At 32.0% G+C, this 20,461-nt stretch overlaps 1 protein-coding gene across 9 annotated transcripts in view; it reads right to left on the reverse strand.

Moving 5' to 3' along the window:
- The window catches only part of Unc80 (unc80, NALCN channel complex subunit), a 51,890-nt gene that overhangs the window by 25,494 nt on the left and 5,935 nt on the right, over positions 1-20,461 (reverse strand). For all 9 annotated transcript variants that reach the window (XR_012994277.1, XR_012994274.1, XR_012994276.1 and 6 more), the window contains exons 6-31: positions 19,658-19,678; positions 17,483-17,628; positions 17,250-17,397; positions 16,684-16,915; positions 15,845-15,933; positions 15,430-15,513; positions 15,301-15,351; positions 15,074-15,210; positions 14,735-14,992; positions 13,766-13,941; positions 13,531-13,691; positions 13,063-13,205; positions 10,993-11,022; positions 7,649-7,778; positions 6,949-7,140; positions 6,727-6,868; positions 5,849-6,202; positions 4,789-5,239; positions 3,725-3,848; positions 3,476-3,653; positions 3,202-3,343; positions 2,597-2,706; positions 1,648-1,838; positions 1,372-1,527; positions 557-692; positions 102-374 (exon numbers count right to left, since the gene is read on the reverse strand). Coding sequence is in view for 5 of the 9 variants with exons in the window: in XM_076327059.1 (XP_076183174.1) it covers positions 102-374; positions 557-692; positions 1,372-1,527; positions 1,648-1,838; positions 2,597-2,706; positions 3,202-3,343; positions 3,476-3,653; positions 3,725-3,848; positions 4,789-5,239; positions 5,849-6,202; positions 6,727-6,868; positions 6,949-7,140; positions 7,649-7,778; positions 10,993-11,022; positions 13,063-13,205; positions 13,531-13,691; positions 13,766-13,941; positions 14,735-14,992; positions 15,074-15,210; positions 15,301-15,351; positions 15,430-15,513; positions 15,845-15,933; positions 16,684-16,915; positions 17,250-17,397; positions 17,483-17,628; positions 19,658-19,678 (4,255 nt within the window). In the remaining 4 variants the exon portion in view is untranslated. The remainder of the gene's footprint in view (positions 1-101; positions 375-556; positions 693-1,371; positions 1,528-1,647; positions 1,839-2,596; positions 2,707-3,201; positions 3,344-3,475; positions 3,654-3,724; positions 3,849-4,788; positions 5,240-5,848; positions 6,203-6,726; positions 6,869-6,948; positions 7,141-7,648; positions 7,779-10,992; positions 11,023-13,062; positions 13,206-13,530; positions 13,692-13,765; positions 13,942-14,734; positions 14,993-15,073; positions 15,211-15,300; positions 15,352-15,429; positions 15,514-15,844; positions 15,934-16,683; positions 16,916-17,249; positions 17,398-17,482; positions 17,629-19,657; positions 19,679-20,461) is intronic.

Below are 20,461 nucleotides of genomic sequence, written 5' to 3' on the forward strand. Positions count from 1 at the left end.
TAAATAATTATCATACATTTATTATTTTTTGTAAAATCGTTTAAAAAATTGACTGTTCAATCCTTTCATTATTTCGAAAAGCACGTATTTTTTGTACTTACACACTACTTCGCGATCGCCTACAATCGATTGAAGACTTTGAGCCGATGTTTGAGAATGACCCATCGATGAGAGTGCCATACTCCATCGTCGATTCGCTTCTCTGCTGCACATCATTCTTTCCCAAGCGGATGGTCGTTCTTTCGTTAAAAGTTTATTAAATTTTGGCAAGGTTTGATATGTTTCCCTTAAGAACGCCGTGATTTCCAAAAGTAGTATACAAGCAGCGAGACGCAATGCAATTGGACACTGAGATCCATAACCGTTTATACTAGCTAAAATACAATCACACTTTGAATTCTTGTAAACATTTGATTAGTGACACGGTGTTGGGCAAATTTAATCAACAACGATTCAAACATTTTCTAAAATGTACCGTTGTTATGAAATTTGAAAGTATTTCCACAAATTACAGGATTGTACAAAATTTTGTTTCTCTTGTTGCATTGCAACTTACCTTCGTCTAGAAAGTCTTCTTCTTCATCTTCGATGATTAAATCTCTTTGCTTGCTTTCATCAGAAACCATTGCTATCACTTGATTAACATTCTGCTTATCTTCGGCCAATAATTCTTCCAATCGTGCGCCAATGGCCTGTTGAATACGTAACCATTTATATAATTTCTTATGGAGGAATTTCTCAAGACATCGATATACCCTTTTTTTACAATTTTTAAAAATTTTACATAATTCTATTTCCAAGTATTCAGGCGAAAGTTGAAATATTAACAAAAATCGCAACAAATTTTTTCAAACTGGTAAATAACTTAGAAGCCTGCTCGTTCAATTTACTCTATTATTGAACGTAAATTTCTTTTCCTTTAATATTTAGAAAAAAAATTTTGAAAGCTCACAAATTTTTTCAAAAGAATGTAATTCTTTCCTTAAAATGCTTAAAATGCCGTTCGTAAAGAAATCAATATTTAAAAATATCCGTAAGCTAAATGATAAGGACATTCGTCCAGTTTCTAACAATTTTAATTTTATTCAATTCTAACTATTCTGACCAGAGAAATCCACTCCATTATGTAATTAGGAAATTCGGTTAGCGTAATACAAGAATGCTTATACTTTCTATATAAATTAATATCGCTTTATGAAAATTGGCAAAAATATTGTTCTAAGAATGTACTTGCAATATATATACGAAACATTTATATTAAGTGTTACGTATCGTAAGAAGAAATTCCGAAAAATTAGCTTTAACTTCAATTCGAAAGGTGTTCCCTCTTAATGAAACTAATTTTAAATATAATCGGTACTCGTCGAATACCTCTGCCCATTGGTAAAACAACTTTCCAGCCGTGCGTTGCATCCCGTGACTTTCGCTGAGTTTCATCCAAGTTGGCCACTGTCCCTTGTTACATTGATGAACAAAGTGGGCGCACTCTAGCAATAAACATGTTCGTGCGACCACTGGCGCATACGGCTACATAGAAAAAAACATATATATACAGAGACATTGTAAATTGTTTTAAATCACGTAATTATCGTCCAACGAGAATTTATGAAATCGATTTAACATTGTAGAGAAATGAAATATTTTTACTAGATCTAAGATTGCCGCCATTAGATAGTGATCGGGAACCGAACCCGGTTGGCAAGTCTCCAGTAAGAATGAAAATCTTAGCATTCCATCGTGAACTGCATTACGAGGTACCAGTCTTCTCTCTTTTAAGACCACGAATTCGGATTCCCTCGAAGCTTCGCCAAATTCCATCGAATTTCTTCTACTGAAATCTATTTAAATAGAATTCTGTGTTAAACAATATGGTTTCGAATACGATTGAGAGAGAGAGATATGCAGGGTGTATCATAACATGTAGAAACCCTTTCAACAATCGATATAAAAATAATGGTAAATATTGATAGAAATTTGTGACTTGTTTGACCTTGTTCTCGAGTTGCAGCCATTATTACACTCGAGTATTCCTTAATGGCGAACTGACCCAGGTCTGTAATTGAAGGATTAATAGGTCAATCTTATGTCAATTTCTTGAGTAATCAATTGAATGAACTGTTGGAAGACGTCCCACTTAATGTTGGAGGTCGCATGTGGTTTATTCATGACGGTGTATCACCACGTGTTAGCTTAAACAGTTCTAGAATGAATGATTTTCTAAGAAATGAATAGGTTGTATCGGACCAATTGCCTGACCTACTCGTTCCTCAAATTCGAATCAGTTCGATTATTATCTCTGGTGCAACTTGTAGACAATTGTTTATTCAGAATCCATTATCAGTGTTAACGTACTTTGTCAACGTGTGTGAAATAGGTATCGACAAATCGGTCGCATAATTTAAATTTTAGAAGAATTTAGAGAGAATGATTCAACGATTGTAGAAGTTAGCCATTTTAAGTACTTCCTACACTGACAAGTAGCTGCACATTATCGAAGTATAAAAACTGGCTATAATTTTGTTTGTACGAAATGTTTTAATTGTTTTTCTGTTTCCAGATGTTACGAAACGCCTTGTACGACTTATTGTTAACTTACAACTTCCGGGCACCTCTTCAAGACTTTCTTTCTTTTTACTCTTTCCAAAACCAATTCTAGTTAGCTGATCTTCCATTCGACGTTTTGCCTTCTGCAGAGTTACGCCCACACTTATATAAAAAAAAATATATTTATAATTATAAATTAATTCGAAACTATCACAATTTTAATATCTGTCGACGACTTAAACAATTTTTTAAACATATTTAGTACACAATTTAGTAATGAAAATAATATGTAACTTACGACGTATACTTATTATTTTCGAAGATTGAAATTTATTACATCTAAGGACAACTGTTTAGGTCGAAAAGTTTTATGTAATCAATGAGAAATTTTTTATAATATTAATGAGTATCAAACTTGTATTTGCAATATCGATAATAAATACTAGTATTGAATAAATTTTGAATAAATACTATAATATTTTTACACCTTAAAGGAACGTAAATACAGAAGAAAGGTTTTGTAACAAGGAACTTTAATATTAATCTTAACGTTACGTAAATGCAGAGGAAAGGTTTTGTAACAGAAACTGTAATGTTAGATTGAAAAGTTACTTGCAAACCCTATCCAATTTGTAACACGTAACAAAGTTAACTTACCCTCGTCCTGATTTCGATGCACTACGATAATGACCGTAATGAAAACTGGATTGTCTAACAAAACTACCGTCTGTTGGTGATTCGCTGCTTTCGTGACTATCGGTAGAGTCAGTTCTACCATATTCCTTTCGAAGCCAATTAACTGAAATTAGTTTGAACATTTGAGCGAACAGTTACATCTATATTTCATATATCTGTTTTTTCATTTTGTTCGTAATGCTTCTTCGCGTAATTGTTACGTATCTGTAACGGAATTTAAAAAAAAAAGACATACCTATGCCACCAATTTGAAATCGAGTCGATTTTCGAATTTTTCCAGAACCTAAAGATTCTATTCCCAAGTTGCGTTCACTCTGCCTTGGCGTAAGTATATGATGTTTCTTTCTCAAATTCCCTAAAGGACTCTGGCTAATTTTTGCATTTTCTTCGCTTAGTTCTGTTTCGAGAAGACTCTACAAGGATGCAAACCAAATGATTGCAACTCAAGAAAATGTGTACACGATGTACTTTCGTTTATACGTACTGCACAAGTGGAGGATGTGCTTCTTTTCTTGAACAGAAATTTCCGAGTTCCTCTGTCGTCAACGGTGTAACAGGTATCTCCTCCAATATCTGCGTGTTCCTCCAAATCTGATTGGTGTATATGTCTGAAAGTATTATCATTTTCTTTGTAGTCGACTACTTTCTCCTACGTGCAGTATTAACAAATATGTATTGATCATATTGACACATATGTTAACAGTATACACGTGTTTCTAGATTCACACAAGTTTCACCTCGTAAATTAAGTGGAAGAAAGAAATACACAAAAGAATAGCTTTTGTGATCTAAAAATGTTTACCTTACATTTACTATATTAGCATCGATGTAGAAAATATTATAACAGTACCAGTAAGAAATTTCAATTTGTTCTCTCTGGACTCTAAACCTATCGATTTTTTCTTTCTAATTGATTTATATTTAGTATTTTATTATTGTGCATTGTATAAAATTATGCATTGTTATTATTATTATAAAATATAGTATAATAATAATCAGATTATGCATTAGAATTATAACTATGGCTATTATTCGTATTACTAAATACGCCTATAGTTGTTTTATTGTTTAGTGGATAGTATTATGTACGTATAAACGCATTCAAAAAAACTCAAAACATTCACTAAAGAATTATTAACACGATAACAGCATTTGATTATTTCTTCGCAAATCAACAAACACAAGGTCAGAATGATATAAGAATATGTTGCCTCACCGATATATAATAACTTGTATACATAAGAGGTTGTTGAACAAGTTTTATCGAACGACGAAATTTATTGAGCAACTCAGTACTATACTGTTCAATAAGTTTTATCGAACGACAAGACTTATTGAACAATCTAGTACTGTTCAATAAGTTTTATCGAACGACAAGACTTATTGAACAACCTAGTATAATAGAGAAAGAGAGAATAACATGTTTTTGATTGCAAACTGAAACAGTACATGAAGCACCGCATAAATTGAACGGTTATTGACCACGTAAAACTAAATCTAGGCATGGATCTGATACAACGTATGTCAGCAGTTCATGAATTTCTTTACCTGATAACACGCGTTGTTTGAATATTACTGTTACACCGTTTGTTAGGTCGGTCAGCTGAGTCCAAGATCCCACTTAAAACGACACGACGAAACACACCTCCGTGGACCTCCTTGACATAAGTCATGAACTTTCGTAGATTGCAATACAATCTACAGTTCTCTTGTGACTTCAATTCCTTCAGTGACTTGACGAAACGCGTAACGAGTGCCTTGAAAACGCAATTGAATATGTGACCTTCTATACCGCGTGAGCTGTGGCTACCAAGACCATACATCGAGGCTGGTGTAGCTGAAGTATTCGTGGTCATAGTTCCTGTCACACCGGTTACATTCGAACCACCAAGTGTACCACCAGAAACCATCGTAGCTCCCATCAAATTTGAACCGTAATTGGTCGAGTACGCTCCTTGGGTTCCAATATCCGGTGATTTGTTCAATCCACGTTTCTGATCTGTCACGGAATAATCAAAAAAAAAAAAAAAAAAAACGTTGTCGACTAATGCAGAAACTGAAATTCAAGGGCAACGAAGCATCTGCGATGTAAATGTTAATGCGTTGGCAGTTCAAATTTGGATGCAATTCGATCGATAACGGCTACTTTTTCGAAGCGCATTTTAAAGAATAATGTTCGAAAATGGCTATTTTGGACACTCGTGGGAAAAGACAAATTTTTATACAACCATCCATTTTGTACGTTGTAAAGAATCAGGAATGACACACGTTGACAAAACGAGTTATACTAGCAATAACATTTCAATCTTTCTTCTATACTTTTATCACAACTTTCACATCGTAAGTCGATTAAATTATTATTTTTTTCCCGATTTCTGAGGATGTGCAAAGATTTTTTAGGATACACAAAGAGGCATGTTAGGTGGAAATTTGTCTCTTTCAACGATTACTCGGAACGGCCATTTTTAAACATTGTTCTTTAAATCAGTCGTAATTAGTGACCGAAGACAGCTCGGTAACAGAATCAAGAAGCTTTAAAGCGAACAAATACACACGGAGCCTTTTTCGTTTCCCTCGATTTACTCACTAAGTGGAGATAACAACGAACTTGGATCCAAGCAGAATCCAATGAATGCGTGAAAGAATTCCAAAATCTCTGATATTGGTTGTTCCCGCACCATTGATCGCAGGAATCGCGAGAACTGCTTTGAACTGGCTCGATGCAACTTGCTAAGGATCGATTGAGCTTGCGCGAGACAAAAATCAGCCTGAGGACCACGCATCCCTTTTGTACAGCTGTGCGGGCAGCCCAAGTGTTTCAGTACTCTGATCACGCAATTCAACAGAAGATTATGCGACGAACATTTATTCTTGTCAGTCAGATTCTGCCGATAGTCTTGCTCATTTTCAAGACTTTCCTTTTTCTTTCCACCCTCCGTCTTCTCTACCACTGTTGCTGACTCTAAAAGAATGCGTACATAGAATAGAAAATCATTGTAATCATCGTAATTGGGAACAAGAAATTGTTCCAAAAAATTGCAAGGAATTACTAAACGCGAGGTATCAATTTCTGAGAAACGTAACTTCTATTTTTTAAAGGTGTAATAGATTAGACAATTAACATTGATCGGAAATTTTTTTCGAAATAATTGCATTATTTAGACAATAATGTATATTCTAATTATTCAGAATTATACACGAGGAGGTTGCTTCTACCTATAATGAGACAATATTGAATTATACAATTAATGTTTTCATGAGGTACAATTAGATATCAATGGACGTTATGGAACAAAATAATGTGAAAAAAAGTAATGTAAGATCAAAAGTAAAGATACCGATTGAAATGGAAATAGGTTGCGCTACAAAATAATGTTTAATAATGGTTCGTTTGATGTTCAAAAAATGATAAGAGTCAATGGAAAGTAGTTTAATTAAATTTGCACTGTTCAGCGAATATAACAATTTCAAGTGTCGTTTATTTACCTGTTAAACTACCCGCCATTTCCTCACGAAGACATTGTTTCATCACTCCCATATCCATTAGAAGTTCCACCAAATTCAAAATATTCTCACACACCCGTAAAGTACAGCAATTGGTATCACGCAATGCAACTGAGTGCACAGCCTGATAAGAGAACAAACCGTTAATAAAAACAACTATTCAACGAAAGCCATTAAATGTCACCGAAGGGGAAAGAGACTCACTTTTAAAACTACTTGCAAATCAATATCACCTTCTTTGGTGATGTAACAGGATGACCCAGACGCTTCCGGTACTTCGTCGCTGGCGTATGTGATATTAGAATCTGTCTGCGATCGCGTGAGACTGGGTTTCCTTTCGGAATCTAAACGATTACCACGCATGCTAATGACGTCTAATTGACTGTCGATCGAAGCCTAAAAGAGAAATGTTAATAAATCAAGGAACACATTCAATCGAGAGAAACTGGACGATATGCTTTCAAACTTCCAAAATATTCGAAATGCTCTAAAAGTATTGGGTTGTTCGGAATGTAATTTCGTTTTCCAAAATGGAGAATATATAATTTCATAAAATGTTTATACACTCTAAAAGAATTCAACGAGAATTCAATTGTATCCAAAATAGTTAAATGGATTTTTGTTTCATCGTCTCTTTTTTTCGTGAAAAATTAAGTGAAATATTATTCGTTGTGTACTCGAACCCCATCGTTTCATTGGAGTTGTGTACTTAAACTCCATCGTTTCATTTGAGTTGTGTACTTAAACTCCATCGTTTCATTGCAGGTCAAGTGCGTTATTTCTCTATAAGATTCGTTGAATAAGTTGTTACGTTTGGGATACGTCGATTCATCGTACAATTAATCGTGACGTCTGTGCACCCTATGATAATTCTGAGATTAAATTTGAATTGCACGTTTCCTACCTGTCGTTTCATATAATCTGGGGATGGTGTAGGCGTGTGTTCCGTAACGGTGATAATAGGATTCGGGGCGGTGTACGATTGACTATAAAACCGACTTTGCTTCCTCTCGATTCGTGTGTCGCCAACGTACCTACGAGTTACGATTGGTCAGTAACTTGACACGATACATTTATCGCGTCAATTCTCCCATGCCACTTTCCAATGTAAATCCTAACTAAGCACTACTGTCTGATCTCTAAAGTCCTTATCTACTTTGGTGCGTTTGCCATTCCACGTAACATGCTCGATGCGTCCCTCAAATTGTATCCTACTACGTACAGTGCCCCAAACTTGATATTACACTGCCAAGTACTTCCATTCTCTCAATAAAAATGAACGGTACACCAGAGAGCAATTCATACTTTAATACAATATATTACAAGTATCAGACTTAAGTACGATGGTACTTCTAATAACAGGTGGAATGTTTACAAGTGGCTAAGGTGCTTGGGAGAAGTTTCAAAATAGGGTAATCTTCCACGTGATTCAAATAATAATTTTATAATAAGAATTGTGAAATGTCTTTTTAATAATAATTAACGTTTTTCAATAACCAAATCAACCTCGGATAAAAAGGGGAGTGGTATTATGCTTGATTCTGAGGATGACCTGGTTGTTCATCGAAAAAGTTAGTATTACAAGAAAAGTGTTTTTTTATTTTAGTTAGAAACGAACGCTTAAATGGTCAATATTGCCGTACTTTACACGTGGAATGTATTTTAAGAAATGTATTTCTTTGATACGTACATGTATGCACAGTGGGTGGAAGAAATATAACGATTTAACTACTTACTAATTTTGAAATACTACACTTCTTTTTTAGGTACATTAGTGTCATTTGTGCTACCTCTATTTTTCACTATTATTACTTTTCCGCGAAAAAGAAGCTTGAAGTTCTTTTGTATTCGTTACTTCTGCTTCCAACGATTTTTATCAAATCGCTATATTTGTTTCATCCATTGTATATTACAATTGACGACATTTGTTATTGCGTATAGATTATAATAATTGAGAGACATTATGCAGGATGGACCATATAAATATTATAGAAGTACCTAAATGTCTTCGTCATTTATAAATATGTAAATTGTTCGAGCAGACAAACGTAGTGACATAAAAACCTTGAAATCATTTTTTTGTTTTGAGTTTTCATGGTGATTCATGTTTATTAAATAGAACTATATATTTTCTGTTTAAATTGAATTCTTTTTTAATTAATTTCTTATAGTTTTATGTGTAAAAGTATTACTATGTTTGGAAAATACATTCCGAGTAAAAAACAAATAAATAATTGAAAAAACGCTTATTGCGTAAATAAATCTGATACATATATATTCGAATATTTTATCCTCATATTTTTATACATAGAATGGCCAAAGGAATCCTTCTATAAAAAATATATACGATTCCATTTTAAGAAAACATTGATGAACTTAAAATCTTGAACAAGAATAATTTTGTCGCTATTTTTAACCCTGTCGCTATTTTTTCCCCTTTCAAATAGTTTAACTTTCTTCTAAAATATGTTTTCATATATCGATAAATAATGATGATATTAAGGTGTTCTCATTTAAATGGCTCATCATATATATAGAAAAAAACATTTCTCCTCGATATTTTTCATTCCCACAATGATAAATTGCAGTTTTTATTACGAATAAGAAAATAACTTTAATGCTTTGTGTCTTTTTTACCAATTATTTCAGAATAATTCTATAGCAATTTTGTGTAAGTTTAATATCGTCACTTTACTTTTTAAAACCTTTGCAAAAATTAATAATGCTAGGAGAAAAGTGTTGCTCGATTTTCTGAGATCTTCGAAATTGTTTTAATATTGTTTTACAAAAATTGTATCGATACATCTGCAAAATATAGTTGTACTTTTTTTTGTGTATTCTTTAAATTGATTGATTTTTCTTATTACTTAGCATATTAGAGTATCAAAAATATTATCATCCACACATTTTCCTCATGGCATCTTTTTCTATGAAATTTATTATGTACAATCTCTCTGAGACACATTACAGACACAATAAATATTGAAGAAATTGCAAAAATTTAAGATTGAAGGACCATGGGGGCCCCCTTCTGTTTGGACAATTGTCGATAAATATATTAGAGGCAATTTTTGTGTTATACGTTGTATACTATGCTTATTTGCACGAGAATATTGATATCAAGAATTTTGTCCTTCATGAGGGAGTATATTTATGAAGTGTTTGACCTCTTTTATCATAAATTTCATCCTTCATGGGACTATGCTTTAGAAATTCTTAACTTTCGTGGAACACAATACGTAATTTGAAAACACATAAATTGAATAATTTTATCGCTGTACACGATGTACACGTACAAAGTATGCGTGTAAATGTGTAAGTGTCTTGTGTATAATATATGATCACATATAACGTGTAAGTTATCAAGGTAAATGAAACTATTAAGGTAACATGGCGATCTGAACTGTATTAAGACAGATTCCAGTTAAAAGAAAAACTGTGATAGGATTTAAATTGAAATACAGCAAATGGAAAAAGTATTCGTTCAAATACAAATATTGAACGAAACTGTATATAATTCTAATTATTGTAAAATTTTCATACCATAAATAATTTGTACATATTCTTCGATATCTTTATGCGATAAATTATTTGGTAATCTGAATTGAACAAGCATCTGCTTTGTACATTGTTTATCACGAATATGTATTTTTCTCTACATGAAATTGTAAGTTTAGTTCTAATGTTCTAGAATCCTTAATCTTTGATTAATATTAACTTTAAGTTTTGTTCACCTAAAGAAGCCCTCTATCTCCTGATAGTCACATTTATAATAAACAACGTTCAACGCAAACTTATTTGCTTGAGATTACCAAATAATTTAGGACATATTTGCATACAATATATAAATATATTCATACTATACGCACTTTCATATCTCTAAGTTATCGCATTGACATCAAAGAATTAACACAAATCGTATTACATTATGAAAATAACAGAATTGCTCACAGTTTTGTTCGATATTTTATCTGTACGAATACTCTTTACGTTGACTGTAGGTAAAGTGCGCAATTCATCGGTGATTCTTAACATTGGTGATCAGTAATCAACGCCTTGAGAAAGTTAAAGGAAAAGCACAGAGAGTGACGTGTTTACGTTGTATCTTGCCAACGTGTCGAGGCGACTAGGGCGTGGTGTGTGTTTTAAGGATAATTGTGCGCCCTACCGGAAGCAGGAAGCTCGTAAAAGAAGCGTGTAAACCGAGCTGCAGTACGGAACTTCCTCCGAGTGACGTTGATGACTTACCCTCCCGCGGTCAGCTCGTTAATCAAGCAGCTGAGCACGAGTTCAGGTGTGAAAAGGCGAACGAGAGATAGAAAAGACACACATAGAGAAACACATTACGCATAAATTTTAACGGGGGCCTTATTAAATTATGCAATGTTCCAAAAATTCTGTTGCAAATGAAAATAAGCAAATTCTTCGCAGAGTTCAAGATCGAAGTTCTGTAGCGTTTTTTAGTCCGAAAAATTCAATTTTAAAATATAAACGACTGCACCTTAATTGTCAACTATACGTAAACTTTACGCACATTGTTGCGAAGATTTAATACGATCTGACTAATTTTTGGAAAATGTAAATACTTTAATGACTTTCAGTCTTCTTTGTCAGTTTCATGACTGGTCAGGTGTGTATAGATAATATAAAACGTATGAATATTGATCTCATGAATTATCTAAGCGTGTAATAGCACTGATAATTAAGGATTGGTAAAAAATACGAATAGAAACAAATCATTTTCAATGGTAGTCTGAAAATACTTGATGTATAATTGCAATTATAATAGTGAAATCAAATTTCTAAATTCTTTTATACGGAAACTAATTTTTGTTTACTCCTTAATCTACTTTGTCTTATAAAATGTTTATAAACTTGTTACAATAATTACTATGATGAAATGGAACAATTTATCGAATTAATTTTAATTTTTTAACTGAGTTTTATACGAGGTAGAACAATACAGTAAATATTTTTCGTATAATGTTGATTTTTTTTACTAAACAAAATTTTATATTAAAAAATGATACACAATTCTTCGATTCTTACTGTTATAAAGAATTTGCATGTTCATTAATATAACAAAGTTTTCGGATACTTTCTAGGTTTCAATTAAAGTTCAAAGTAACCGTCAGTGTTGGGTGAAAGTGTAAAAATATTTTTTAAATACCTATAAAGCTTGAAATAGCAATAGAAATTTTAAAAATATACTTAAAATTGTCTAAAAGAATGCTCAGTTAAAAAATAATCTTACTAGAAAATACAGAAAGAGATACTTCAATGTTTAATTTTCAAAGCAGAAAATATCATAACCAGATTTCAATGATATTGATAAATTCGAAGTACTGCTAATTTATTTCCATTGTATTACGTAACTTACGTAATCGTGCTAATAATGATTATAGTAAAAATTTAGTATAAGCATAATATAATGTTACTTTCTCTACACATATATCACGAAACAAATATTGCAATCGTAAAAGTAGCATTTATCTAAAAAACAGAAATTTCAAGAAAAATCGTATGTTTTTCGTTTTTAGCATATACACATATTAATTAACAGATTATCCTACTTTATTAAACTACTTGACTACATAGAACGCTTGAAAATTTTCATCAATTTTATAAAGCTTTTTACAGTTGTCAACTATTAAGAACTATTGTTGATAATGTCCAAATTCTATTAATAATGTTTCACTTTTATTAATAGTCGTATATAAAAATTTTAGTTTTAATTCTTAGAGAAAATATAAAAGTAGTAACATATTATTAATTATACTATTACTTAAACAAAATGGATTAAATTGTAAATATTGCTCCTATTCTTGTTAACATTTTACGATAAATGCCATTTTTATATGAAAACATAAGAATGTAGCTACCCAACACTGATTATAATCTACATTAAAAGAGAATCGTTGTCGATTTAATAAAATAATTGTTTGTTCTCGCATACAGCTTAAGCGTAACTACGTCCTTCTGTAATAGAAGTTATTTCAACTTTATTCTTTAAATCATTTACTATTCTACCAAAGATCTAGGCGCGCGTACGTACACACGAATTCTCAACACTATTCTGGTCTGTTGAAAATGTTGAAAATTTCGCACGGATGTTCATAGAAAGCTTAAATAACGTTAGCAGTCGTAAATGAAAAATTGGAATACAACGTGATGGTGAACGAAAACCAAGTTATGCGAGAAGACGCGTGTATGTAGATACGAACGAACGAGAAAAAATTAAATTGAAGAGAGAAAAGTATCTATGAAGTAAAATATTTCGATGTATGTTTTACTTTATCCATAAACCGCGGTGCGTACCTTAGACTTGGCATGCTCTTTCCTTTTATTAAATTCGTAGGGTGTTTCATGTAATCAACGTCCTTCGCTTCAAAGATTTTCGAAGTGGTCGATGTGGGTCTTGATAAATGATCGTCCCCTGTATCAAGGCTTCTATGGCTATCCTGAGAACATAAATTATTTGTTGCCAAATATATCATAAAGTATTCATGTTTTAATTCTCTTGCCTCAATGTTGCAACATTATAAGTAGAATATAATAGAAAGTGTCAATTTCGGGTAGAAAACTTTTCGATATTGTTTGAAAAAAAATGGAATTGCATTCTCCAGGTGTGTTGTTGCCTTAAAAAGAGTACGTTTAGAGGAAGATAGGGAATTGTTACAATTATTCTGTATACTAATCAAATCTAGTGCAAATAACGATTAAGGTACATATTCTAAATTGAAGAAAAAAGAGGATGAATAGAGAAATGACTATCTAATTATTTACTTGATCAAATAACATTTTCGAATCGTCTTGACCAATTTTCTCAAGTGCCTTTTCAGATTTAGACAACAATTTTGTCTCGACAAATGCCTTAAGGTCGGCCATTTTCATTCGTTTCTTTTTCTCACTGGCTCGTCTCGTATGATTCGTTTCTCCTTCTTGTCCTGTGAAGATTATACGCAAAATAGAAAGAAAATACCGATTTAGAAATTTCGAGGAAAGTAATATTTACGCATACCAGTTGTCACGGAGACATCACGAACCTCTGGCACTTCCATAAAATCTTTTGTCACGTCCTTCTTCTTACTTTCAGGACTTTGATAAATCGAAACTTCAATTTTTGGTATGGGCAAGGAATTGCTGCGACGACGTGGCATCTGCTGCACTGATGTTTCTTCGTTGACCATACGTAATCTGTGAGCAATTTATCAAATAAGGTATTTCAATAAAGACTATTATGTTTTACACAGAGATTATGATTTCGAGTTTTTACTCTTAAGTCAACAACTTATAGATCGATTGAAATGATCATCTTCATTGGTATAAAGAATTAAAATAATCATCTTCATTGGTGTAAACAGTACCTCCTCGATAAAAGTTACAAAATTAAGTCCGTTCGTAGAATTTTAACGAGTATGATATACGATTATTCCAGAAAGTGACCATTTGTGTCTCAAAAATAATAATGATGAAAAATGCTTATTTGAGAAAAATAATAGATCTTACACATAGTGGTCGCATCAAGCAGTATATTTATAATATAACATTTGCAGCCAGGTACTTTCGATTGCTATTAATATTAATTCGAAAGTTACATCTACAAAAATAGTATATAAAAGTTTTTTTATATTAAAGAAATGAGACCTATAGAGCATAGCAAGTACTTATTTAGTAGTAAGATTAGAACGAGTTAATAATAAAATTAAAGTGGAACTATGTGAATATAAATATGTATACATTGGACATTAAAGGTTAAATAAAAATATATTTCCAATGTAGTGGTGTCCAAATATATGAGAAGATTTTGTACGAATATAATATACAAAACAACTAACCAGTTCTACTTTCGAATAAATGGTAAAAATGATTTCGAAACTTTTATCGAAGCAAAGATTCGGACTTTTAACGAGGAGTACCGTAAAATGTATTTTTATAAGAAATTATCTATAGAAAATTGTATCAGTATTGAAAATTAATAAACGATTACCGATGATATAAAAATTGTAGAGCCCAATGAACGCCTTCCTCCTGCCACTGAGAAACGAAAAGGCACCTAAGAACAGCTACGTCGAGGAAAGTGGCAGCTCGAACATCTGTGTCAATACCGACACTGGTACTTATTAATCCTGGAGGACCAGAATCGCCAGGAGAAAATTGTTGCGTCAACGAAGTTTTTGTTTTCAAGGTATCCTGTGCTTCCTTTTCCATTTTGTAACATTTATCCGCCTTTTCCTTCTCCGTACCGCTATAAAGGAGAGACTTTTGGTTACGTTATACTTAACAAGTATTTTCTAATTAAAATAGCCTAGAGAAATGTTCAACTGACCCCGTGCTTAGGGGTTTTTCCTGATATGATTTGGAACTGTCGAGTCTAGAAATTGCTGTAACCTTTTCTATCGTTAATGTTGATTTTGTAAAATCGTTTGTTCGTCCCATGGCTACATGAAAAATACTAGCTTCGCCCTAAAATAACGATAATAATTATTCCAATCGTTATTCTTAGAAAGCTCCATCTAACTCTACAGCAACAAACATCATAGGAATATTCTTTACCCCGTCGAGTGCCTTTTCTGATTCAGTGAGCGACGGCAATCTGAAGATAACCTAATAGAAATATTTTATTAGTTCGTAGTTCGAAGTGTTTAAAATCGATGAAAAAGTTCTTTGGTGTTGTTCACTCACTACGTGCTCGTCCTCGGCACCAGAACTCTCCTCAGGGATCGTTTCCGGGAATACAGTATCCTTTGGCGATGATACCCAAAGATTCTAACAATAAGATCAATTGTATTACGCATTTAAATAAAATTTTTAAAATGGTAATGGCATCGAACTGAATTCGTAAATAGTGAACTTTTTTTTTTATCGATTTGCGTAGGGTTCTCTTTAATGTACAAAAAATATTATAAAGGCAGGTTCAGTACCCAAAAACAACGAAGAAACTTTAGCAACGTGAACCACGACAAGTGGCGTGATCAATTTTTCGTTACTAAATTAATAATATCGCAAATTTTTAGGGAACACGACACTTTGAGTTTCAAACAAGTAAATACCACCGATATGTTACGAAATATTCTATGTAAAATTATTATTTACTTACATCTTCATCCGACAGTTTCGTGGATAGAGGTTTGTCAGCACTCTGATCTGAAAAAGCACTGGCTGATTGACTGGGTGGACTATCGACATCTAAAAATTGTATAATATGTTTGTTTAAAATGTATAAATATTTGAAGTAAAAAATGTTTAATCACATCGTGCCGTGTATCAAAAGTCATAACGTTTTCAATTTCAATTGTTTAAAGGGCAATGGTCGAAAATGACCATGTTTGCACACTATGCATCTGGAAACAACGTGTAATTATTTAATAGACTTTTGGTGGAAGAGTTTGAATAAACACAAATTCACTTAGGATAACTACTTCAAATAGCTATTGTTTTTTAATTTCTTGCGATAGATTCGTGTTATATACAAACTCTTTTTTACCGTTATCCTTTAAATGGAAAATTGCTTCAGGTAACAGTTATAATTGTATAAAAGTTGAACTTCTAAATTTAAAATATAGTCCCAATATAAATACGAAGCGTCAAATATAAAATATAGTTCCAATATAAATACAAAGCGTCAAATATAAAATATAGTCCCAATATAAATACAAAGCGTTAAATATAATATGTAGTCCCAATATAAATACAAAGCGTCAAATATAAAATATAGTCCCAATATAAATACAAAGCGTCAAATATAAAATATAGTTCCAATATAAATACAAAGCGTCAAATATAAAATATAGTCCCAATATAAATACAAAGCGTTAAATATAATATGTAGTCCCAATATAAATACAAAGCGTCAAATATAAAATATAGTCCCAATATAAACACAAAGCGTCAAATATAAAATACCAAGAAAACTAACAAATTAGAAGATATTCTCACTTTCTCCCACAAATACGTCGTCAGATATTTGATGCTGTCTGGAGGATTTAAAAGATCGATTCCATAGAGCTTGTGGCTTGATCCGACAATGAGTAGTGAAACAAGGTGTATCTGGATGACGACATTCGCACATAGCCGACCATATTTTTAAGCCGTTCTCCAATCGTAAGTTAGTCTTAAAGTCGATATCCTTCAGATGATTGCACAAAGGTGCGAACAGGTAAACAAATAGCTGTAAAAATTAAATATGTACTTCAGTACATAGTGGTGTATTTATTTTTCAACGATCCATGTAAAATTACTGCTGGATCAAAAATAATTCAATATATTTAAAGTCGATTACTATGGTGCATATTTGTTTGTGTTATTATTATGCAGAAAAATAATTTTTCTTACTGTTGTATTATCAAATCTACTTCATACTTTATCAATAATGACAACGGACTAAAAAATACGATAGGAAAGAGAACTTGAAGAGTTTCATGTCTAGTAATTTGTATATTTCGAATCCTGAATATCGTACAGAAATCGAAGTGTTTATTTTGGAATAAGAATAAATTACTTACACTCATGGTAGGTACGGAAAATAAATAATAAAAAGGATTTCCAGGATCGGTTTCAGTTTCAGCACATTCTTCGGCAGCATCGAGAAGTATCCAGTGAAGAATGTAGAGAAGCGTTGTTTCCATAGCTCCGAGGGTTTGAAAATCCTTCCTTAAAAATTAATAGAAGCAATTCTTGCGCGACAGAGAAAATAGGCAAGTTTTATCGTAAGGAGGGACAAAAGCAGCCAACTCACCTATTGTGCAGGAGATTGGCCGCGGCATGGAGAACGTAGGGAAGGGCGGTTTGGATCAAATGCCATCGTGGCACACTGCCCAGTATCACGCTCAAAGAGGGTGTCAAATCGTTGTGAAGATTCTGAACTAACACCTTCTCAAGAGACTGCAAACGAATGTTTTAAGGTTACTTGAACTGTTCATGTTTTAATGTCCATGTTTTAATGAAGTTCCTTGTTTCAACCGTAACTCGATTCAACAATGAAAATTTAATTTCTTCAACTATAAATATTCTATTAATTTGATATCATTTTCTTGAACGAGTACAGTCAATAAGTATACCGAACAAAAAGAAAATACGTTTCCAATCATTTCCAAACGTTACCTGATATACAATTACTTTTGTATCCATTTTTATTCTGTCTGAAGTAAACTAATTCTTTTAGAAAAAGAATGTTTTCAACTATTAAAGATAATGATAAAATTTTTTCTCTTATTTTGGGGCTTACTATGATCATTTATGAGAGCGTATAAATATGTACACTTTTGAACAATTTGTGGAGAATAAACATTGTAGATTGTTCATATTTGCATATCGGTAATAAAATAGAATGATTCATATGAATGTTACTTGGTTTTAAAAAATCTATTCAAAATTGCAAACATTCATATGGGGTTCCGTTTAGAAAATGACAGTAAGCTCTAAAATGTACAATAGTTTATTGCAAAACACGTAAAACTCGCTTCAATAGTGGACGACACGAAAACAATGAAAAAAGGTTATATAAATATGTGTTCTATTTGATCTTGTTATCAAGTTAATTATTTTAGTACTTCAACAATATGCAACTTTATACAAGATGCTTAATATGACTACATTTAGCCCAAATCTAAATTGTATTGTAGAGTTGAAAGTTGTCAAGTATTTATCGAAATCATTGACAGCTTTGTGATATGTATACGTTAACGAAATACTTTAATATTGACAATACGTGTGAAATAAACAATTGTTTGCAAGTCGATTCGGAGATAAATAGTGAATTTAAATATAAGGGCGAAATCTAAATAGCCAATAGAGCCTGTACGATCTATGCATTTGTTAAAAAATCATTCATTGAAAAATTGTTTGGCTACTCGGTTAAAATATGACGTTGTACCATTATGTACAAATCATACGCAATATCCAACATCAAGTGGAACTTCTTACAATAATTCGTTTAATTAATTAATTAGGAAATTGACATATGATTGACCTGTTAATCCTCCATCAAGAAAACCAGGTCCCATTAGATTATCGTCAATTATTCCCGTTCATACATTTACGCTGTACTTGTTATCTTAATTGGAGAATAACAGGTGGATTGTCTTTATCCCAACGAAAATTAATTATTTCATGTCTAGTCATTTCTGACAGATGTGTATTTAGGCGAAAATTAATCATTTTAATCACTTCCTGTAAAGATCAGCAACTGCATACAAAGTATTGAAATACAAAAATGATTATAACTCCGGAATAAGATCAAATATTCATTGCTTATATATATCCTATAGTAATGCTTATATATATGTGAACTTAAAAATCACAAAAGGAATATATTGTTAAACAACTGTGTATATTTTAATTACATTTCGATCCCCTGATTTGAAATCGCTTTATGATTATTATGAATAAAGTAAGGAAAGAAAAATTAAACTCAAGATAGATAGATTTAAATTCAAATTAAAGCAAAAAGGTAATGTAAAAATCAACTTATATGTTATAACGCCACGTAATTTAAAACGAGAGAACAATATCGACTAATAACTACATAAGAAACTTTATTTAATGTTATTTCTATTTAATTTTATTATCTAATATTATTTCTTAAATTGCTAGATTAGTATTATATTGTTTTTTTACTATAACAAAATAATACAAAATAAGATCAATGGCAAGATATTTACCTTATGCAATATTGTTCAATATGGAGGTAATCCAACAATTCTAAAACAAGTATTCGCCTGTTCGATTTTCCACAAATTATTTTAATCAAAGAGGAAAACCTTAACGTTACGAAATCATAAATTAAATAGATAAATCAGGGGATTGAAACATATACACGCTTCGTTAAGACTGTATTCATATTGTTATATCTTATTTTGTTTAAAGTTATGTATTAATGATAGTACAAGGAATTTATGTTTAAAATACTAACCGTGCAAGCTTCCTTCGTCTCCTATGTACCCAGTGAAAAATGAATGATTAAGATTAATATTTATCTTTTCAAAAAATAACGGAAGAAATATTTCGAAATAGTAAAAAAGTAAGAAAATGGAATAAGAGGAGAAGTAAGTACTTGCAACAATACTACGATGCAAAGCTATAGTCATACGTTATTTCATCACATGATTAACGAAACTACGTGTTTATTGGTGACGTCGGTGCTGAAAGTTTGTCAAAATACTCTGTAAAATTAAAATTGCGTACAGTTATCGTATACAAGGCCCAATTTGAATGAATCGTATCTCCGTTACAGTTTACAATAGACGAAAATGATATAGGAAGAAGCTTTAATTGTCGAATAATATCTAACTTCTTATAACATTAGATTTATGAGAAAAGTAATATCAGAGAAAGTCAGACGTTGTCAAATACTTTTCAATTTTATCTCGCGTCACTTTCTTCTATTGTCAACCATAAAAGAGATACAATACGATTAACACGACGCTTACCCTTGCACGTGAAAATATACTAGAAACCCATGAATAATACTCATCATTGAAAACGTGATGTTTGAACAACGTGAAAATTATTATTTGAGAAAAAGATGCAGTATAAATACACAGAGCGCTATCGTTAAACGATTGTATCGTGAAAGTGCTGAAAAAGTGGATAAAATTGATACGTCGAATTATGGTGTAATTATTTTTCCAGATAAAAACTACGTCCGTGTCTACTTGGTTCTAAGAATATCGAAGTACCGAAGAAATACAGGGATATCAAGGCTCGAAGTTCAGCA

Source organism: Ptiloglossa arizonensis, chromosome 2 (genome assembly GCF_051014685.1).
Source record: "Ptiloglossa arizonensis isolate GNS036 chromosome 2, iyPtiAriz1_principal, whole genome shotgun sequence".
NCBI lineage: Eukaryota > Metazoa > Arthropoda > Insecta > Hymenoptera > Colletidae > Ptiloglossa > Ptiloglossa arizonensis.